This window comes from Anas platyrhynchos, chromosome 1 (assembly GCF_047663525.1).
Source record: "Anas platyrhynchos isolate ZD024472 breed Pekin duck chromosome 1, IASCAAS_PekinDuck_T2T, whole genome shotgun sequence".
NCBI lineage: Eukaryota > Metazoa > Chordata > Aves > Anseriformes > Anatidae > Anas > Anas platyrhynchos.
In genome coordinates this window covers 296,850-319,189 of record NC_092587.1, presented here as the reverse complement: position 1 = coordinate 319,189, position 22,340 = coordinate 296,850, and the positions used below count along the sequence as shown (strand labels likewise).

The 22,340-nt window shown below is 53.6% G+C and overlaps 3 protein-coding genes across 5 annotated transcripts; all 3 read left to right on the top strand.

Moving 5' to 3' along the window:
• Positions 1 to 4,860: 4,860 nt before the first annotated feature.
• On the top strand, positions 4,861 to 7,501 carry LOC101795648 (acrosin). The gene is made up of 5 exons (XM_072035838.1): positions 4,861 to 5,021; positions 5,329 to 5,526; positions 5,791 to 6,056; positions 6,340 to 6,485; positions 6,955 to 7,501. The coding sequence occupies exons 1-5, from the start codon at positions 4,948 to 4,950 to the stop codon at positions 7,312 to 7,314; spliced, it is 1,044 nt and encodes a 347-aa protein (XP_071891939.1). The 5' UTR covers positions 4,861 to 4,947; the 3' UTR covers positions 7,315 to 7,501.
• Positions 7,502 to 11,462: 3,961 nt separating this feature from the next.
• ARSA (arylsulfatase A) lies at positions 11,463 to 16,121 on the top strand. The gene is made up of 8 exons (XM_038183495.2): positions 11,463 to 11,751; positions 12,029 to 12,269; positions 12,759 to 12,977; positions 13,472 to 13,641; positions 14,091 to 14,215; positions 14,392 to 14,519; positions 14,944 to 15,046; positions 15,142 to 16,121. The coding sequence occupies exons 1-8, from the start codon at positions 11,516 to 11,518 to the stop codon at positions 15,441 to 15,443; spliced, it is 1,524 nt and encodes a 507-aa protein (XP_038039423.2). The 5' UTR covers positions 11,463 to 11,515; the 3' UTR covers positions 15,444 to 16,121.
• Positions 15,774 to 21,344, top strand: LOC101793578 (acrosin). 3 transcript variants are annotated; one of them, XM_038183499.2, is made up of 5 exons: positions 15,774 to 15,914; positions 19,190 to 19,387; positions 19,652 to 19,917; positions 20,197 to 20,342; positions 20,811 to 21,344. In XM_038183499.2, exons 1-5 carry the CDS (start codon positions 15,850 to 15,852, stop codon positions 21,153 to 21,155), a joined length of 1,020 nt encoding a protein of 339 aa, XP_038039427.2. In that variant the 5' UTR covers positions 15,774 to 15,849; the 3' UTR covers positions 21,156 to 21,344. The 3 variants fall into 3 exon arrangements, with proteins under 3 accessions (XP_038039427.2, XP_071891761.1, XP_027317843.3); XM_072035660.1 differs by lacking the exon at positions 15,774 to 15,914 and adding an exon at positions 17,428 to 18,163; XM_027462042.3 differs by lacking the exon at positions 15,774 to 15,914 and adding an exon at positions 18,723 to 18,882.
• Positions 21,345 to 22,340: the final 996 nt, after the last annotated feature.

The following is a 22,340-nucleotide window of genomic DNA, read 5'->3' as shown; positions in this document are numbered from 1 at the left end:
GGTGTCCAGCTAATTCTGTCTCATGCTGTGGTCCAGGGAAGTGCTCCTTGGTGCTCTTTACTGTGGCACAACCCTCTAGGAGTGGGACTGTAGCCCAAGGTTGAGTTTTCTTTGCCCTTTCTGCCACTCACTTCCCAGCTTCCTGCCAGCATGGCTATGCAAGAACAAGTAATGCGACACTCTTCTAAAAAGCAGCCCAGAGGGGTGGCAGGATGGGGCTGATTCTGAAGCACCCAGGAGAGAGGAAACATCACCTACCTCCACGGAAGCCAGATGCAGCCACAGCCCTGCTGGGTTCCAAGCCATTATCCCGGTGCAGGACAAAGAAACAAATGCTCAGAGTGGCTCCTGGAGTCCCTGGTCCACTGGGACATGGCAGTGTACATGGGTAGGAGGCAGGCACCTACTCACTGGGCCATGTGCCACTGGCCTGTGAGAGGCCAGCACTGTGGCCGGAGCCTCCTCCTGCTCCCCTCAAGCAGGGCTGCTCGTGCTGGTGCAGGGCAGCAGCTTCTGAGGGTGGGGCAGCCTAGGGACACAGCCAGACCCAGGGACAGCCAGCCTCCCCCTACTGGCTCCCCCCAGACCCAGAGAATTAGCAGCACCTTGGCTTCCCAGCCCACTGCTGGAGGGACAGCAGAGAGAGCTTTTCTGAGCAGGGCAGCATGCACCATGACAGCCTGGGTGGCACAGTGCAGGACATTCTGCAGGCAGTGGCCACACGCACCTTGAGACTGAGCATGGAGTGACTCTTATTGGAGAGGAACTTTCCTGTGAGCTCAGACAGAACCATGCTGTAAGCTTGTTTCATTTAACCTTTCATTTTCAGGCTGCTGTGTGGTTGAGATGACAACCCAGGCACTAATTCTGTGGAGCTAAGAAGATGTTCAGCCTCTCTGGGAAGACCTACCCAGACATGAAGAGTGGCAAAAGCTGCATCCATCACTCTGTGCTCATGGAGGTGGACACCATTGCTCTTAGAAAGCTCTGAAGAAAGAGAAACCCTCCTGCATGGTGGAAATGCACCTGACACAGCCCTGGGTACAGATAGGAAAGACATCAGACCCTTCTCTGAGTCCCAACAGCAAGGGGTGTCATCCCATTCCTACACTGCAGCCAGCCCCCAGGGTTAGGCCCCATGACTCCTGCACCCTGGTCTCCTCTTCAGCCCAGTAGGACTTGGGCAGGTGGCTACCCAGTTGTTCTGGGCTTTGGTAGCCTCCACAGAGGCCATGCAGACATAGTGGCCCTTCACCTTGCCATAGCCATCCCATTGTTCTGCAGCCCAGGATAGTTTCAACCAGCTGCACCCCACTTGTCAGCTCTGGCAGGCATCGGCTTCCCCGGCACAGCTTATAGAAAAATTCAGCCTTAAAATGGGTGTAGATGACAGGTGCTAGGTGCCAGGGCAGGATGGAAGAGCAAGGATTTATATAGGGGAAATTGTGTTTAACCATTCTGATAACCTTGTACAATGAGATGACTGCCTTGGTGGATGAAGGATAGCAGTGGATGTTGTTCAGCTTCAGTTGAATAATGTTTTTCATACTGTCTTCCAACACCCTTGTAGGCAAGCTAACAAAGTATAGATTAGGAAAGTGGAATATGAGGTAGGCTGAAAACTGTCTGATAGGCTGAGCCCAGATGTTGGTAAACAGCAGCATCAAGTCCAGCTGGAGACCAGTAACTAGTGGCATACCCCAGGGCTCAGTACTGGGTACAGTCATGTTTTTTTCCATCTGAACACAAGAGAACACTTGTTTTACTTTGAGAGTGACTTGGCAATGGCACAGGATTCCCAGAGAGGTTTTGGAGTGTCTGTCCTTGGAGACAAAAAATCTGACTGGTCACAGTCCTAAGCAACCTGCTCTGGGCGGCCCTGCTTGAGCAGTTTGGGGTCCTTTCAGAGGTCCCTTCCAACAATTTCCATGGGTCCCTTCCAACTTCAATCATCCTGATTTTGTGACAGCTTCTCACAGCACTGTCCTTCCTTGCCAAGGTGAGCCAGCCACTCCATGACTCCTGGTGTCCCACATACCTATGCAAGGGAATGGTCCTTCAGAGATTTTTCTAGCCCTGGGGGCGGGCAGCTGTGTTTTTCATCACAGAACACAGCATAACGGCTTTGCTGTTGCTCTGCAAGCAGTATGCATGCAGAGACAAGGGCTCCATCCTGAGACAGTTTGTTCTGCATGACCAGCTGCCCAGCAGCATTCTCCACCACACAGATCATCTCTGTCACGCAGCCCACGGCATAAGCATGCAGATAGAAAGTAGCAGACATGGTCTATGGAAAATAATGTCAGGAACAGGATTGAAGAGACCCAGCAGGAGACTCCAGCTGGCATGTGAGGGGTGGTACTAGGCTGAAGAGGGACATCCCAGATCCATCTGCCACCTGAAAGCTGCAGGATGTCTGCCCAGAACCGCCCCCAGTCCAGGAACAGTGAGGCCATCTGCTGGGGACAATCTCTGCCACAAGTCCTCACACTGGCATAGCAGGGCACTGGTCTAGGACCAGGGCTCCCCACGTCAGGAAGCAGCAGTAACTCTGGCCATTCTTCTGGGAAGGATACAGACTCTTCTGAACTTCATCCCTCTTCCCATGCCCCTGATGATGGCCTCTCCACACACATATCTCACTTGTGCGATTCCACATCCCTGTTGCTCAGGCAGCAATCATCCACATGCCCTGTGCACTCCAGGCTGTGGCTGCATGTGCTGTTGGCACATTGGTCCCCATTCTGGGAACTCACTTAACTTCTTGTTTATCTACATGGCCTGGCCCCCTGTGGACAGAGGACTTGGCTTGCTTCTAGCCCTGTCTATAGTCACTGGGTTTTTGCAGTGCTCTGCATAACCAGCACACCAAAACAACTCGTGCAAGTTCTCCAAACAGCCCAAGCTAGTCAATGTCCCTGGGACCCCATTTTACAGCACCCACCCTTCTGCTAGTTGCAGCACCTTGAACATCACTCCAGCTTAATGATGAGCCCTGCATCCCATCCACCACTCTACAGCACCCTCTTGCTGCTCTGCTTCGCCAGCAAAAGACTCCTAGACCTTCAGAAACAGGCATCTTGAAGCACAAAGAAGAGAGCTGGCTGCTACGCAAGAGATTTCCAAGTGCTCTCTCATGAAATGTGACTGTCCATGTAGCTGCACTCAGCTTCACAATAGTGCCACATGAACACTGATGCTTGGGCAGAGAAGGGACCAGAGCCTGTCATTCTGTCATTGGTGCAGCAGTTGCCTCACCTCTCTTCTGTGGATGTCCAAATTTCCCTCATACCCTACTGCTCTGCCTAGCAAACCCTTGTCCTTGCAGTTCACAGCCCTCAAACTCTACAGCAAGTTTTCCCGTTTCTCAGCACCAGGCAGCCTCAGGGACACGCTCCTGTCCCTTCAGCACCAATGTCACACACCAATGACAGCACCCCTGTCATCAGTGCAGCATGGGTGAGACCCAGCTATGAGGGAGCAGCATCAGGCTGGCTCAGAGGCAGCTTTGTGCGGAAGGAGGCACAGGCAGGGTGTGAAACAGTGCTGAAGAGGAGCAGCAGCAGCCGCTGCCAGGCCCACCAGCATTGGCAGGTGGAGGACGAGAGAGATGCAAGAAGGCTGTTCCAGAGGTGCAACCCAAGCTCTGGGAGCTATTCCCGTGCATGTGCAGAACAGGAGTGCTGCCCACACCCCACATCTACCCCGAGGTTGTTCTCTCCACTCCTTGGTGCTCTCCACCTCCCCCATCGCGAAGCTCCCTCCTTACCTCCCACCCCTCCTCTGCATTGACATGTTCCCTGGAGAAGAGGAATATTGCAATCCGGGGTGTCCAGAGCCCTGTCGGCATCAGAAGTACCAAGGGCATTGCCCATGCTGTTCTCACCTCTGCTCTGCGATCCCTGCAGCTCCTGCCAGCCCAGCCTGGTCCTGGCAGTCCCGGTGAGACTGCCACCCCGAAAGGGAGCTGGTGCGAGGACCTCCCTCGTCCCCTCGTTCCAGGAGGAAACAGGGCTCGTCAAAACGGCAAGTGGCCCTAGGACCTGAGATCAAAGCTCCGGACACACGAGGTGTGCACGTCAGCACACACACACCAATACACATTGCACACCAGAACCAATTGATGTGCACAGAGTGCACATACAAATCCCTTGTACAATATGGAAAGCAGGCACACATGGCATGCACACATTAATCTGAGAATGAATATTCACAGTCTGCACACACAAATCACCGATGCCACAATGAATGTATACAAGGTGCACTCACACGATGTGTGTACATAGATACAGAGTGCACCCATTCAGAGTGCAAACATGCCTGGTACGTGCACACTCAGAGTGGAAACCACCAAAAGGCAAATCAACACATCTGTGTACTCATGCATGGACATGGCATGCATCACAGGATTCATTGAAACTGCATGTCACTCACTGCTCATCTGCCACAGCTGTATCCAGCCTAGCTCCACAGTGCTCAGACATGCATACTGTCTACAGGAGTTATGTTCTCTGGTGTGTGTCTTTGGGGAGAACCTGCTGGTAAGCAGCTGCAGAGAACAGGGTGGCAGTGAGCTTCCCACAGAGGTTACAAAATCATGCTTTGGTGTCTCCTGCTAGCTGTCAGCAGGCAGTGCTTGGAGCCATGAGCTGTGCCTGCCATGTGGCCTGCACACGCTTGTGCCACCAGAAGAGCATTCAGAGGGTGTCTGTCTGGGGCTGGGCTGAGCCCAAGCCCAGCTTCCACCTCCTTTCCTGCCTGGAACCCCCCTATGCAGCCGCCCAGGTGGCACCGGCACAGCCGTGCCCGGCACCCGGAACCAGGGGCTCTGTGACATCGGCGTTGGCGCTGAGGGCTCCGTGGGCAACGCGGGCACCACACCACGATCGGTTGCTGTGTTGGTTGCAACAAGCCCAGGGCACGAGCAGCTGCCTCTTGCCATTGGGAATGATGAATGTGCTGCCCTTCCTCCTGCTGCTGGCCATGGGCTGGCTTGTGCAAGGCACATCAAGCAACTGTGTGTGAGTAGTCTGAGGCTTTGGGAGGGAGCCTGGGGGGACCCTTACGGAGTTCACTGGAGGATGTCCCCTTGTCCCCTGTACCACAGCAGAGCTTCCAAGACCCCATGGGGGAAGCTCGATTCCTCACCAGCATCCAGGCTGCTGGCACAACTCATCCACAGGGCTAAAGCAGAAATGGGCATGGCCAGACACGACCCAGGGGCCCCACTGTCCACACTGTGCCTCCTGGGGAGGGAAGGTGGCTCACGTTCAGCATGAACAGAGCAAAGGAAAGGTGATCAAGGCACTAAAGAGTTTCTGATTACAGGACCTGCGGGCTCCGCCCGATGGCTGATCACTACGGCATGATGCGCGTCGTGGGCGGCACGAATGCCCAGCCAGGAGCCTGGCCCTGGATCGTCAGCATCCAAAATCCCTGGTATTCAGGTGTTGGGCATGTATGTGGAGGGTCCCTCATCAGCCCGCAGTGGGTCCTCACAGCAGCACACTGCTTCGAAAATGCAAGGTAAGGGCCCATCTGTTTCCCTGCAATATGGCCAGTGCCTGGGCACTGCAAAACCCAGCTGAGGAGCTGCTTGTGAGAAGGCTTGGTTCACGCCAAGCTCCCTAGCAGCCTCCACGTCAATGTTCCTTGTGCCCAAAGCACACAAGGGCTATCACGGCCCTCATACCATTGCTTTCCTTTTTCCTCCACAAAGCAGGGGAACTGCTGGGCTGCTACAGGACATGGCTCTGCCTTCCTCTGACCCCTTTCTCTGTCTCCTTCCAGTTATGTCACCATGTGGCGTGTGGTGGTCGGTGCCAACCGGTTGTCTCAGCTGGGCCCTGAGGTTGAAGTGCGCAATATTAAGCGGCTACTGATGCATGAATACTATAGAGGTATCAAATCAGGGCACGACATTGCACTGCTGGAATTGGACCAACCTGTCTGGTGCAGTCAATATATACAACTTGCCTGCGTGCCTGATGCCTCACTGAGGGTGATGGATCTGTCAAACTGCTACATCAGTGGTTGGGGTTCTACACTGGAAAGATGTGAGTTCCCAAAAACACTGTTGTCCAGAGTGAAAGTTTAGCATGCTGGGGAGACGGGTTGGGCTTCCCTGATGGCAGAGGCACAACCCAGGGTAAAGCCATGGGGAAGTACGCCTACAGAGAGATGGGCCTGACCCACTTCCCAAAGCAAGACAGAAGGGATACATCAGCACAGTGCCTCTCAAGACACAAAGCCAAGACTTAGGGAAGGGGTTCACCTAGGCAGGGGGGGAAGGAACTGGCAATGAGTTGCCGGGTGCCAATTCCTCTTATCTGCTTGCAGCTGGACGATCTCCTGATATCCTGCAGGAGGCCATGGTCAATCTCATCGACCTCAAACTCTGCAACAGCAGCCGGTGGTATAGAGGAGCCATCAAGACCCACAATTTGTGTGCTGGTTATATGCAGGGTGGCATCGACACCTGCCAGGTAGGAGCATGCTACAAGCCAGCACACTGCCATGTATTTAGCCCTGACATTCCTGCCCAAATGAACACCAGCACATGTAAACCACCCTTCTTGCTCTGGGTCCCCACCACTTCCACAGCTCACCTCCCCTTCCCCATCTGCAGGTCCTTGCCCAGGCCCCCCCTTGTCCCACATCCCCAAGACTCTGCCCAGAGAGCCCATGCAATGTTCTTGGTGCCTGGTAGACCCACACCTGGAACACCCTTCTTCCCACAGCTGGGATTGTTGCACAAGAGATAGGGGAGAGACAGAGAGACCTACTTTCCATGCCCACAACCTCCTCCCAGAAAAGCCACTGTAGGCCTCAGAACCCAAGCAGACCTTTTCTGTGCTGTGAATGCTGCTCTGGGAGGAGCTGGGAGAGAGGAGCCAGCTCTGCTGCTGACAGCGGACACCTAGTAACAGCTTAGGCTTCTCTCCTCTACTGCAGGGTGACAGCGGTGGTCCTCTCGTGTGCAAAGATAACAATGCTGACTACTTCTGGCTCGTTGGCGTGACAAGCTGGGGGACAGGCTGCGCTAGAATGCGCCGGCCTGGAGTATACACCTCCACTCAGCACTTTTATGAATGGATCCTGGTACAGATGGGACTGCACACATCAGTACGAACCTCTCCAACATCACGGGATTGGAGTCATTTTATGACTGCCTCCACTTCTTTCCAGAGGCCGAAGCCAAGGCCAACAAAAGCAAGCAAGATTAACTCCTGCCCATTTCCACTTCAGAAACTCACAGAATTCTTTAGTCGGGTGCAGGAGCTCTTGTATGCCCTAAAGGGAAATAATGCTTGAGCAGCAGGCTGAGCATGATCCAGTGCAGGCTGCAGTGTACTATAACCATTTTCTTCAGGGGCAATGCCTGGTAATCCAAAGGCAGCCCCAGTGATAAAGGCCTGCTCCGTCCTGCCCACTCTCCTCTAGTTTTACTTACTCAAATATACTTAGTTCAAGAAATAAAGCTGCCTATTTTCACAGCTAACCATGCCTCATCCTAATTCAATCTCCTGTGCAAGGCAAGGATTTGCCTTGCACCTGGGGCGCAATAACCCCAAGCAGAGCTACAGGCTGGGAGATGAGTGGTTGGAGAGCTGCCAGGCAGAGAAGGACCTGGGAGTGATGGTGGACAGTCAGCTGAATATGAGCCAGCAGTGTGCTCTGGTGGCCAAGAAGGCCAACGGCATCCTGGCTTGTATCAGAAACACTGTGACCAGCAGGGCTAGGGAGGTGATCGTCCCCCTGGACTCGGCTCTGGCGAGGCCGCACCTCGAGTACTGTGTTCAGTTTTGGGCCCCTCGCTACAAGAAGGACATCGAGGTGCATGAGCAAGTCCAGAGAAGGGCAGCGAAGCTGGTGAGGGGCCTGGAGAACAAGTCCTACAAGGATCGGCTGAGAGAGCTGGGCTTGTTCAGCCTGGAGAAGAGGAGGCTCAGGGGTGACCTTATCGCTCTCTACAGATACCTTAAAGGAGGCTGTAGTGAGGTGGGGGTTTGGTCTGTTCTCCCACGTGCCTGGTGACAGGACGAGGGGGAACGGGCTTAAGTTGCGCCAGGGGAGTTTTAGGTTAGATGTTAGGAAGAACTTCTTTACCGAAAGGGTTGTGAGGCATTGGAACAGGCTGCCCAGGGAGGTGGTGGAGTCACCATCCCTGGAAGTCTTCAAAAGACGTTTAGATGTAGAGCTTAGGGATATGGTTTAGTGGGGACTGTTAGTGTTAGGTTAGAGGTTGGACTCGATGATCTTGAGGTCTCTTCCAACCTAGAAATTCTGTGATTCTGTGATTTCCATATGTGGCACTTGCAATATGAGGCTGTGTGCAGACCATGGGTCACAAAGCAGAAAGTGTCACCCAGAAAGTATGAGTACAGACTGGGAGAAGAACTCAGTGAGGGCAGCCCTACAGAGAAGGACTTGAGGAGCATTCAGCGTGAGCCAGCAGTGCACACTTACTGCCCAGGCCAACTGCATCCTGGGCTGGATCAACAGAGGAGTGGCCAGCAGGTGGGGGGAGGTGATAGGCCCCCTCTACTCTGCCCTTGTCAGGCCCCCTTGGAGTCCTGCATCCAGGTCTGGGGCCCCCAGCACAAGAAGGATGTTGATCTGTTAGAATAGGTTCAGCGGAGGGCCACGCAGATGATCAAGGATTTGGAGCACCTCTCCTACGAAGATAGGCTGAGAGAGCTGGAGACGTTCAGCCTAAAGAAGGGAAGGCTCCAAGGTGACCTCATTGTGGCTTTTCAGTATTTAAAGGGATCTTATTAAAAAGATGGAGAGAAACTTCAATCAGATAATGACAGGACAAGGGGAGCTAGTTTTAAACTAAAAGAGGGGAGATTTAGATTAGAGGTTAGGAGGAAATTTTTGACTGGAAGGGTGGTGAGACACTGGAACAGGTTGCCCAGAGAGAAGCACAGAATTATAGAATCATTGAGGTTGGAAGAGACCTCCAAGACCGTCTGATCCGTCTGATCCTACCTATGTCACCCACTGAACCATGTCGCTAAGCACCACATCCAACCTTTCCTTAAACACCCCCAGGGACAGTGACTCCACCACTTCGCTGGGCAACCTGTTACAATGCCTGACTGCTCTTTCTGAGAAGAAATGTCTCCTAATTTCCAACCTGAACCTCCCCTGGCACAACTTGAGGCCATTCCCTCTAGTCCTATCACTAGTTATCTGTGAGGAGAGGCCGACCAACAGCTCCCCACAACTTCCTTTCAGGTAGTAGAGGCACCAATCCTGGAGGTGTTCAAGACCAGGTTAGATGAGGCCCTGGGCAACCTGATCTAGTGGGTGGCATCCCTGCACATGGCAACAGCAGCCGGCAACACCAAGTGTCTCTAGAGCCAGCTACTGGTGGGGTCCTTGTGTGGGTGTGCATGCAATGCACCAGTGAACTTAAAGGTGGACTAGCGCACACACCAGGAGATCCAGACCAGGAAAGACCCAAGGCCTGTCTCAGTGAGTGGCTGAGGAGCTTGACATCCAGCCACAGCTATTACATGGACTTAATTCCCATGCTATTATTTGAAGGATATGTGAATCTGCTCTGCCTATGAATCAAGGGAGTAAATCTGCATGTATGTTTCACTACTGAACACCAGTCCTGATAACTGGAGAGGCAGAAAAGTTCTGGGTTGTGTTTTTTGTACTATGTGGGTGCTGGTAAAGGCATTGTTTCTTGTGCACACAAGCACAACATGCAGAGACCAGATGCAGACACACACAGTGTATGCACGCCCAGTATGCATATGCACAGTGTGCACCCACCCGCTTGTCTGCATGCACGCACACACTGTGCATCCAAAGTGGTACATGCATATGCAGAGCATAGTCCCAGCATATGTGGGGCTGCACTCAAACATACAACTAACAAGCATCCCACAAACTCACAATCCACTCTCATGCACTCAGCCTGTAAAATCTACCCTTACCATTCCCAACCACAGTGTGCCTGCACGTGTCCTTGCAGAGTGGGCTCCCACAGCAAAGCAGCAGTCACTTGGACCTTCCTTTCTAAGCCCAGCCACACAGACACTGTTCATCTGTATGTTCTACCCCTGCTCGCTGGCATTGGTGCAGCTTGAGGCAGTCACACAGTGCCTTGCTTGGCTCCGTACAACTATGTCACCAGTGCACACAGTCCCTCACGTCCTTCCCTGTTCCTTGTCTGGTTCCTGAAACTGTCCTCATGTTGTGCCCTTCCAGAGCACAGAACTGCAGTTATTCTCCTCCCCTCAGCATCCTGCCCACCATCCCCTTGTGCCACAGTCACCATGGCCAGGCACTACAGGGCAACCACTGCAATGCCCTATGAATGAAGTAGGCTACATGAATTATACAGCAGCTTTGCCTCCTGCTGCAGTGACAGCCCCCTCGTTCTGCCTCTGAGCCCTGAATAATTGATGGCAGTGAACACAGCAGAAGCAGCAGCCCGAGCACCCTACTTGTGCCAGGGCCAGGCCTTCAGGAGGCACAAGGTGAGACAGGTGGGAAGGCCAGGAGCTGTATCAGCAGTCTGAACTGGTGAGGCCAGGAAGTGATGGGAAGCTGAGCTCCCGAGCAAATTGTAAAGTGGTTGTAAAAGTGGGATGGGTCTTAGGAAGTGCTGACTAGTAACAATGATAAAATCCAGAACAGACTGATTACACAGGCTGAATACAAAATATGCTGTATCCACATGACAACATCCAGACTAGGACTTTAGCCAGTTTTACACCTGCTTTGTTTTTGGACTGAAAGTCCTCACCTCTGCCTGCTGTGTGGTTAACCCCATCCCACCACCAGTACGTGTTTGTACAAGATCTCTGATCTTGCTTTAATCTCATTTTGGGTATGCTAAACAGATGGTGCTCTTCAGGATCTTAGGCCCCAATTCATTTTCAGTGCCTGTCTTCTGAACTTTCTCAAAATCAGGCACAGCAGCATTCTTCTCAGGTGCAGCACTCCCACCATAAAACTGCTACTGCTCTTTGCATGTTCCTTTCCTTATTCTGACTGCGAGTCACTGACCTCTAAGGATATGGGCTTCTACATGCCAAGCAGTGCCAGCAGCCCCTATTGGTAAGCACGGAATTCTGTCACTGCTGGACACGCTTCACTGGAGAAGCACCAGGACTCCCACAGGGCCAAGTCTGCCCTGAACAAAGCTCGCTCTATTGATGCTGTGCCCTGCAGGCACCCCGGGAGAAGCCCGGCCACTTCTCCCTCCCTCCCGACAGCAGCGACCCGGGAGCACGCAGCTCGGAGCAGAGGCCGGGCCAGCTGGCCAGGGCACACCCAGCCCGGCCCCGCTCGCTGCCTCGCTCCCAGGCGCCCACCGTCCCCCCCAGCAGCCTCCCGGCGGCCCCAGGCCGGGGCCGGGCCCCCTCTGCGCCGCGAGCCCCCCCCCCGGCCGCCACCGCCCCGGCACGCCCCGCGGGGTCACGTGTCTGGCCGCGCGGGTCAGCTGAGCGCCCGCCCGGCACAGCCCGCGCGGGGCGGCGGCAGCGCCATGGGGCCGCGGGGCTGGGTCCCGCTGCGGGCCCTGCTGCTGCTGGTGGCGGCGCTGCGCGGGGCGGCCGGCGCCCTCCCCAGCTTCGTGGTGCTGCTGGCAGACGACCTGGGCTTCGGGGATCTGGGGAGCTACGGGCACCCTTCTTCCGCCACGCCCAACCTGGACCGGATGGCTTCTGGGGGGCTGCGGTTCACCAGCTTCTACAGCAGCGCCCCGGTGTGCAGCCCGGCCCGGTACTGGAGCTGCTGCGGGCCGGGGGGAGGCACCGAGGCGGCGCTGGGCGACCCGCGGTGCTGCAGGGGCGGGCGGTGAAGCCCCGGCGCCGCGGGAGGCGGCCCTGTGGCAGGGGGCTGGCAGCGGCGGCTGTGAGGGCGGGGAGCCGGGGCTCTGGGTCCCTAGGGGTGAGGGGCCCGCTGTGAGGAGAGGTGAGGGCTGCGGAGCAGTGCGGGGCGTGCACTGTGCTGTGCCGGGACTCACGGCTGTCTCCTGCCTCTCTGATCTCTTCTGCAGGGCAGCCCTGCTGACCGGCCGGTTCCAGATGCGCTCCGGGATTTACCCCGGCGTGTTTGACCCAGAGTCCCGGGGCGGCCTGCCGCTGTCTGAGGTCACTGTTGCAGAGGTGCTGAAGGCCAAGGGCTATGCGACAGCCATGGTTGGCAAGTGGCACCTTGGTGTGGGCGTTAATGGCTCCTTCCTGCCCATCCACCAGGGCTTTGACCACTTCTTGGGAGTGCCGTACTCCCATGACCAGGTGAGAGATGGGTCCAGCCCATGAGGGTGCATCAGGACCAGGTGGGGGGAGTGCCTCAGAGGTGAACCTTGTGTCTGAGGATGTGTAGGCTGAGTTTGTGCCAGCATGGGTAGATGGGTGTGGGTGGCCGTAGGCCAGGGAAATGGATGTTGGTGGGGAAAGACCTCTGAGGTTTTCATATGGTAGAGCAGTTCTGCAGAACATAGGTAGCAGTTGTGCCTGAGGACATACACCCTTTAGTGGATTGCAGGATGGAAGGTCAGCTTCTGGGCTGCACAGAAATATCTGAACTGCTGTCAGCAGAAAGTGATACTGGTGCAGCATGGTCCTTGGATGGTGCTAGGGTGGACACAGACCCCTGGGCTTCTGAGAGTGGTTGTCCAAAAGGTTCTTGTAGGACCTGATGGTAGGTTGCTGTGAGTCTCTTTGTCCCCTTCCATTCACTGTCCTGCAGAACAGGTGAAAGGCAGTGTTGTTTGTTCTCTCCAGGGCCCCTGTCAGAATCTCACCTGCTTCCCACCAGATACCAAGTGTTTTGGGACTTGTGACCAGAACCTTGTGCCAGTCCCACTGCTCTGGAACCAAAGCATCGTGCAACAGCCAGTCTCCTTCCCTGATCTGGTGCCACTCTACAACAAATTTTCTCGGGACTTCATTGCTGACTGTGCACAAAGAGGCCTGCCCTTCCTTCTCTACTATGCCTCCCATGTACGAGAGAGGGAGGGCTATTCCAGGTTTGAGGGTGGGGGAGGAAGCCTTTGTTTAGCTCTAGAGAGCTGGGAAGCACCTCAGCTCCTGTGGTGTTTGGGCTGTGCTGAGCAGTCAATACTTGGATGAGGGATGGGTGAACTCCCCGCCCCTGGCTGATTTGGGGTCAGTGTTCCCATGCCCAGGTTCTGTGGCAGCACCATTCTGGTGATATTCTTGCGTGGGTGCTTTCTGGAGCGTTGGCTGTTTACCCTGGCCAGTAGTCCATTTGGGAAAACTTACTACTGTCTGAGTCTACGCATCCTGCCCGGGACTCAGCTTCTTTGTACCTTTTCTGAGAGGTGTTTCTGAAACTTAGGGGCATGCCCCTTGTTATGTCTTGGGCATTGCCATGTATCTGCAGCCTAGCTGGGGTTTTTGCTGTCCCTGAGTGAGTTGGGAATGAAATGCAACTCTGGGAGTTTGTGTAGCAACCCTCTCTGCCTTTTCTCCAGCATACACACTACCCCCAGTTTGCAAGCCAGGAGTATGCAGGACAGTCACAGCGTGGGCCATTTGGTGATGCACTTTCAGAGTTCGATGGCTCAGTGGGACATCTGCTGCAAGCGCTGCAAGAGAATGGTCTTTTGAACACAACCTTGGTGTTTTTCACCTCTGACAATGGGTGAGTGGGCTCACTGGAGGGACTTCATCAATTGATAAGATTGTACTACCATGATATTGGGCCCCATTGACATGGCGTGGCAGGTCCCAGGTGACATCCTAGTGACCTGAACTGAGGCAATGTTCTGGTGAGGACCTATTGCATGATCTCCTTGCTCTCATCAATCAGCTGTACTCCTCACGAGCAGAAGCTGCACCAGCTTAGGTCCAGGACTATGCAGCCTGAATATCCCCAGATTCCTTTCATGTGTGGGTGGCCTCAATCTCTAGTGCCCTGCTCAAGTGTCTTGCACAGCTTCTTCACCCCTCCCATGCCTCCTGCCTCACAAGGCTGGAAAGGATGTCAGTGTCACTGGCACCGTGTGTTTCTTGTCATGGTCCCACTGGCAAGCAGGGAAGGGGTCGTGAGGACCTGTGAAACTGATGATAGGTGGTTCTTCTCTCTCACAGCCCTTCTACCATGCGGATGGCACGTGGAGGAAGCTCTGGCCTTCTGAGATGCGGGAAGGGCACAACATATGAAGGTGGCATGCGGGAACCAGCAGTAGCATATTGGCCAGGCCGTATCACTCCAGGTGAGACTCAGCACTGCCTGTGCCTTTTGTGTGCTTACACCAGCCAAGGCAGGGGTGTCATGGCAACTCAGTTGCCCTGGGACAAGCAGAGGAGGGGAGAGAAGTGAGGATGGTAGGGATGAGAGTGGAATCAAGCATTTGAACCGTTCTTTGTGCCTTGCTGTTGTGGGTGGCAGGAGTGACTCATGAGCTGGCAAGCACCCTGGACATCTTGCCAACACTGACTGCCTTGGCTGGAGCGGATCTTCCCAGTGTTACCCTGGATGGCTATGACCTCAGTCCAGTGCTGTTTGGATCAGGGAAGGTGAGTCCTGCAGGCCAGTTCTGGCTGGTGCGGTACGTGAAAGCTGGGTAGGAGGCCTGAGCTATGTGCTTGATGATCAGTGCCAGCTGAGGGGTCAGGGGGCAACCCGTGAGCTGGGAGATTTTGTCTGGTCTGCACCATGCCATGGGCTTGCCTGGTCTGCTCTGGGGCACACTGTAACAACCACAATATCTTGTGAAGCCTAGTCCCTGTGGCTGCAGTGGATGGACAGGAGCCTCTGTAGCAATGAGCAGGGAACAAACAGGATGCTGCTGCTCATTAGCTTCCCCATTTTCTGGCCATTTTCTGGCTGCAGTGTCAGGGCTTCTTTGTGATTCCCTGGTGCCTCTGCATGGTCTTGTACTTGGGCTATTGTCCAGCTTCATGGCTGCACAGACAAGATCACTTCTGTTGCTTCCCACAGAGTCCCCGTCAGACCATGTTCTTCTACCCACCGTCCCCTGATCCGCTGCATGGCCCGTTTGCTGTCAGACTTGGGAAGTACAAGGCCCATTACTTCACACAAGGTTAGTCCTGCCACCCCTCTGCATGGGCAGCTTTGTGAAGTCCTGCCTGGTTCTGTTGTCAAAAGATGAGTAACAGCTGGACATCTCTTTTGCAGGTTCCTTTCACAGTGATACCACCCCAGACCAAGCCTGCCATGGACTGACCCCACTGACCCATCATGTGCCACCACTGCTCTTTGACTTGGAGTCAGACCCTGCCGAGAACTATGATTTGTTGCAGAGTGCTGCAGGGCCAGAGATTTGGCAAGTCCTGAAGGACATCAAACTGCAGAAGATGCTTTTTGAACAGCACATGGAGTTTGGAGAAAGTCAAATCAGGAAGGGCAGGGATCCTGCTCTGCAACCCTGCTGCATACCAAACTGTACTCCCAAGCCCTCCTGCTGCCACTGCTCCTAGCCTCTTGCTGCTCCATCCCCTTCTGTTGCTTCACAGTGGTGCCTATCCCAAATGCGCCAGACCCTCCCCCGCAACTAATCGAGCTTAACCTTGGAAGTTTGGCTCAGTGACACGTCTGACAGAGTGCTGGCATAGTGAGCTGCAGGGTTGGAAGGTTACCAACCCTGCTGGATGTGCAAGTATTTGTTGGACCTTCAAGCTGAGGTCTCTTGACAGAAACTCCGACTCGATCGGGGAGGGACCAGGGTGTAGCATCATCACCAGAGCTAGCACAGCTCCTTTTAGACCATCTTTAAGATGAAGCAAAGGGCATGCCCCGGTGGAGATCTCAACTCAGTTGGAAGTATGATGAACAGCTGAGAGCTGCAGCATCATCACTTTCTGATGGCTAAGGAAACAATGCAAGATGAACAATGAGATGGATGGTCCTGGCAGTTTATGGGGCAGGGTTCTGTACAGATACTGCAGAAGGTATATGTCTAGGTGGGAAGTCTCCTAGGGAGTTACTGAAACGCACCTGGGGGACAATGCAGTCATAGGTCACAGCCAACATGGGTTCATGAGGGGTAGGTCCTGTTTAATGAATTTGATTTCCTTTTATGATAAGATCACCCATCTAGTTGATCAAGGGAAGCCAGGTGATGTAATCTTTTTGGATTTCAGTAAAGCTTTCAGTACCGTTTCTCTTAGGATCCTACTGGACAAAATGTCCAGCATATACTGCTAGATAAAAACATGATGGATGAACAATTGGCTGATGGGTAGGGCTCAGAGGGTTATGGTAAATGGGGTTACATCAGGCTGGTGGCCAGTCACCAGTGGGGTCCCCGACGGTTCCATTTTAGGGCAAGTTCTTTTCATTGTTTTCATAAACAACTTGGATGTAGGACTAGAGGGGTGTTTTGAGTAAATTTGCTGATGATACTAAGCTGGGAGGAGTTGTTGATTCTGAGGGTGTAAAGGCCTTGCAGAGAGATCTGGACAGATTGGAGAGCTGGGCGATCACCAACCACATGAAGTTTAACAAGAGCAAATGCTGGGTCCTGCACCTGGGATGGGGCAACCCTGGCTATGTGTACAGACTGGGCAATGAGACACTGGAGGGCAGCCCTGTGGAGAGGGATCTGGGGGCTGTGGTTGATAGCAAGGTAAATGCCCTCTGCTGGAGCTGATTGCAACCAGGTGGGCTGCATCCACACAACAGAAAGAGTCTCCTCTTGTTCATGAGCTAGGCCAGCTTCAAGTTAACTAGTGAAATGCATGTGCACAGTGACCCCCCCAGTAGCTGGCCCTAGACATGTGGTGTTTCCAATTGCTGGCTCCCGAGGAGCTGTGATTCCTTATGGCATTACAAGTACCTGGGTCTTGTATCCACAGAAAAGAAATAATCTTCTCTAAGGCCTTCTGTCTACTATAAGCAGATGTGGGGCACCACCTTCAGGTCAATTTTCAGACACGGCAGTTTTGAGTCCAGTTTGTTTGGAGCCGAGTTCTGGTGCCTATAAAGCCATGATCAGCGTCAAGGGCCTTGAGAACAGTTATTCCACTTTCAGCCAGAGGCTGAATCTTGTGCTTTTCTGTCATCGAAGGAACCAGGTTGAATTTACATCCATCTGCACAAGCATAGGTAGCAGTAGGAAACTCCCCCACCTCTCACAAGCTTTACAGCTGCTGTTCTTCAAGTCTGCGGTTGTTACTGCATATATCAGTACAGGCTGGGGGATGACCTGCTGGAGAAGAGCTCTGAGGAGAAGGAGCTGGGGGTCCTGGTGGGTGACAGGTTGGCCATGAGCCAGCAGTGTGCCCTGGTGGCCAAGAGGGCCAATGGGATCCTGGTGTGCATTAAAAGGAGTGTGGCCAGCAGGTCAAGGGAAGTGATCCTCCCCCTCTACTGTGCCCTGGTCAGGCCTCACCTGGAGTACTGTGTGCGGTTCTGTGCACCCTGGTACAAAAAAGACAGGGATCTCCTGGAAAGAGTCTGATGGAGGGCCACAAAGATGATACGGGGCCTGGAGCATCTTCCCTATGAGGAAATGCTGAGAGACCTGGGTCTGTTCAGCCTGGAGAAGAGAAGACTGAGAGGGGATCGTATTAACGTTTACAAATATCTTAAGTGTGGGGGACAGTGGAATTTGGCCAACCTCTTTTCAGTGGTTTGTGGGGACAGGACAAGGGGCAATGGCCACAAGATGGAGCATGGGAAGTTCCGCACTAACATGCAAAAGAACTTCTTCACTGGGACAGGCTGCCCAGGGAGGTTGTGGAGTCTCCTTCTCTGGAGATATTCAAGGCCCATCTGGACGCCTACCTGGGCAATCTGCTCTAGGGAGCCTGCTTTGGCAGGGGGTTGGACCTGATGATCTCTTGAGGTCCCTTCCAACCCCTACAATTCTGTGATTCTGTAAAGTCACTGCTCTCTTCTTTCTGGGGACCCAGTCCTGCTTGGAAAAATTGCAGTCTAAGTGGCTGGCTCCAGCCTTTCTCCTGTAACTTCCCAGCATTCCAGCATGCAAACAAGATACACCCATATAGCAATAGGAAGCAAGCTGATAAGAGGCTGATGCAGTATTTAGCAAAGCCATGGAGAATGTAGAGCTGAGAGGAGGAATATCAATACAACTATGTGTGTTTAGCCACATATTCCAGACTCCACAACAGATATCGCCAGACTTGGCCAAGAATTACAATATTACTCATTAAGAGTGGAGATAGTACGTGAGGTGAGTATGTGAATCCTGCTACAGGATGTTACTATGGCTGACATAGTGTGTGTAAGCTGTGCATTTCCACTGAGTTGTGTAGGAAGGTTAACCCTGCTTTGGTATGCTTGGCTTATTCAGCTTACACATCTCTGCTCATCTGCCACAGCTGTATCCAGCCTAGCTCCTCAGTGCTCAGACATGCATACTGTCTACAGGAGTTATGTTCTCTGGTGTGTGTCTTTGGGGAGAACCTGCTGGTAAGCAGCTGCAGAGAACAGGGTGGCAGTGAGCTTCCCACAGAGGTTACAAAATCATGCTTTGGTGTCTCCTGCTAGCTGTCAGCAGGCAGTGCTTGGAGCCATGAGCTGTGCCTGCCATGTGGCCTGCACACGCTCGTGCCACCAGAAGAGCATTAAGAGGGTGTCTGTCTGGGGCTGGGCTGAGCCCAAGCCCAGCTTCCACCTCCTTTCCTGCCTGGAACCCCCCTATGCAGCCACCCAGGTGGCACCGGCACAGCCGTGCCCGGCACCCGGAACCAGGGGCTCTGTGACATCGGCGTTGGCGCTGAGGGCTCCGTGGGCAACGCGGGCACCACACCACGATCGGTTGCTGTGTTGGTTGCAACAAGCCCAGGGCACGAGCAGCTGCCTCTTGCCATTGGGAATGATGAATGTGCTGCCCTTCCTCCTGCTGCTGGCCATGGGCTGGCTTGTGCAAGGCACGTCAGGAAACTGTGGGTGAGTCGTCTGAGGCTTTGGGAGGGAGCCTGGGGGGACCCTTATGGAGTTCACTGGAGGATGTCCCCTTGTCCCCTGTACCACAGCAGAGCTTCCAAGACCCCATGGGGGAAGCTCGATTCCTCACCAGCATCCAGGCTGCTGGCACAACTCATCCACAGCGCTAAAGCAGAAATGGGCATGGCCAGAGACGACCCAGGGGCCCCACTGTCCACACTGTGCCTCATGGGGAGGGAAGGTGGCTCACGTTCAGCATGAACAGAGCAAAGGAAAGGCGAGCAAGGCACTAAAGAGTTTCTGATTACAGGACCTGCGGGCTCCGCCCTATGGCCAGGCACTATGGCATGATGCGCGTCGTGGGCGGCACGAATGCCCAGCCAGGAGCCTGGCCCTGGATCGTCAGCATCCAAAATCCCTGGTATTCAGGTGTTGGGCATGTATGTGGAGGGTCCCTCATCAGCCCACAGTGGGTCCTCACAGCAGCACACTGCTTCGAAAATGCAAGGTAAGGGCCCATCTGTTTCCCTGCAATATGGCCAGTGCCTGGGCACTGCAAAACCCAGCTGAGGAGCTGCTTGTGAGAAGGCTTGGTTCATACCAAGCTTCCTAGCAGCCTCCACGTCAATGTTCCTTGTGCCCAAAGCATACAAGGGCTATCACGGCCCTCATACCATTGCTTTCTTTTTTCCTCCACAAAGCAGGGGAACTGCTGGGCTGCTACAGGACATGGCTCTGCCTCCCTCTGACCCCTTTCTCTGTCTCCTTCCAGTTATGTCACGATGTGGCGTGTGGTGGTCGGTGCCAACCGGTTGTCTCAGCTGGGCCCTGAGGTTGAAGTGCGCAATATTAAGCGGCTACTGATGCATGAATACTATAGAGGTATCAAATCAGGGCATGACATTGCACTGCTGGAATTGGACCAACCTGTCCAGTGCAGTCAATATATACAACTTGCCTGCGTGCCTGATGCCTCGCTGAAAGTGATGGATCTGTCAGACTGCTACGTCAGTGGTTGGGGTTCCACAGAGCAAAGATGTGAGTTCCCAAAAACTGTTGTCCAGAGTGAAAGTTTAGCATGCTGGGGAGACGGGTTGGGCTTCCCTGATGGCAGAGGCACAACCCAGGATAAAGCCATGGGGAAGTACGCCTACAGAGAGATGGGCCTGACCCATTTCCCAAAGCAAGACAGAAGGGATACATCAGCACAGTGCCTCTCAAGACACAAAGCCAAGACTTAGGGAAGGGGTTCACCTAGGCGGGGGGGAAGAACTGGCAATGAGTTGCCAGGTGCCAATTCCTCTTATCTGCTTGCAGCTGGACGATCTCCTGATATCCTGCAGGAGGCCATGGTCAATCTCATCAACCTCAAAATCTGCAACAGCACTCAGTTTTATAGAGGGGCCATCAAGACCCACAACTTGTGTGCTGGTTATATGCAGGGTGGCATCGACACCTGCCAGGTAGGAGCATGCTACAAGCCAGCACACTGCCATGTATTTAGCCCTGACATTCCTGCCCAAATGAACACCAGCACATGTAAACCACCCTTCTAGCTGTGTGTCCCCACCACTTCCACAGCTCACCTCCCCTTCCCCATCTGCAGGTCCTTGTCCAGGCCCCCCTTGTCCCACATCCCCAAGACTCTGCCCAGAGAGCCCATGCAATGTTCTTGGTGCCTGGTAGACCCACACCTGGAACACCCTTCTTCCCACAGCTGGGATTGTTGCACAAGAGATAGGGGAGAGACAGAGAGACCTACCTTCCATGCCCACAACCTCCTCCCAGAAAAGCCACTGTAGGCCTCAGAACCCAAGCAGACCTTTTCTGTGCTGTGAATGCTGCTCTGGGAGGAGCTGGGAGAGAGGAGCCAGCTCTGCTGCTGACAGTGGACACCTAGTAACAGCTTAGGCTTCTCTCCTCTACTGCAGGGTGACAGCGGTGGTCCTCTCGTGTGCAAAGATAACACTGCTGACTACTTCTGGCTCGTTGGTGTGACCAGCTGGGGGACAGGCTGCGGTAGAATGTATCGGCCTGGAGTATACACTTCCACTCAGGACTTTTACGACTGGATCTTGGTACAGATGGGACTGCGTCCAGTGGGAGAGGCTACTTCAACACCACAGCCAGTCGTTGTCTCAACCACTGTCCACAAGCCAATACCATCACAATCATCAGGCCCATTTAGATCATGTCCATTTCCACGCCAGAAACTCTCGGAATTCTTTAATTTGTTGCAGGATCTCCTGCAGGTTCTAAGGAGAAATAATGCTTGAGCAGCCGGCTGAGCATGATCCAGTGCAGGCTGCAGCGTACTATAACCATTTTCTTCAGGGGCAATGCCTGGTAATCCAAAGGCAGCCCCAGTGCCAAAGGCCTGCTCTGTCTCGCCCACCCTCCTCTGACTACACAAACACTCAGTTTTACTTAGTTCAAGAAATAAAGCTGCCTATTTTCACAGCTAACCATGCCTCATCCTAATTCAATCTCCTGTGCAAGGCAAGGATTTCCATACTTGGCACTTGCAAAATATGCACACTGTAGGCCACAAAGGGGAAAGTGTCACCCAAAAAGGCTGAAGCCATGCCTGCTGAGGGAGGAGGGTGCAAAGGGACAAGGGAATGCAGGTAGTACTGGCCCAGAGATCTCAGGGACAGCAGCTGGCAACATCAAGTATCCCCAGAGCCAGCTACTGGTGGGATCTGTGTGTGTCTGTGCGTGTGTGTGCACAATGCATCTGTGAACTTAAAGGTGGACTAGCTCATGCACCAGGAAACTCAGATCTGGAAAGACCCAAGGCCTGTCTCAGTGAGTGGCTGAGGAGCTTGACATCCAGCCACAGCTAGTATATGGACTTAATTCTCATGCTATTATTTGAAGGCTATATAAATCTGCTCTGAGTGAAGCTGCATGTGTATTTCCCCACTGAACACCAGTCCTGATAACTTTAGAGACAGAAAATTACGTGTTTGTGTTCACGATCATGTAAGTGGTGTTTATGTTTACATGAGTGCTGGTAAGGACCTTGTTTTACTGGTGTTAGTCTGTTTTCCATCTGAATATGAGGGGGCACTTTACTGTGAGGGTGACAGAGCATTACAGCAGGTTGCCCAGAGATGTTGTGAAGTCTCCTTCACTGGAGATATTCAAAACCTGCCTGGATGCCATCCTGCACAATGTGCTCTAGGTGATCCTGCTTGGCAGAGGGGTTGGACTAGATGATCTTCAGAGGTCCCTTCCAACCTCCACCATTCTGTGACTGTGTGATTCTGTTTTGCCATCTGCTTTAATGGTATACATGTATGTCTCCATTTGTGTTCTTGTACCTGGCTCTTTGGAATGCATACTACATTATGCATACAGGAGCAGCCACATCCATCAGCCTGGGATGGAAAAAAGTCTACCAATCTAGTTGCCCCATAACAGAACGGGGAAGAGAAACCCGAAGAAACTGCAGCAGA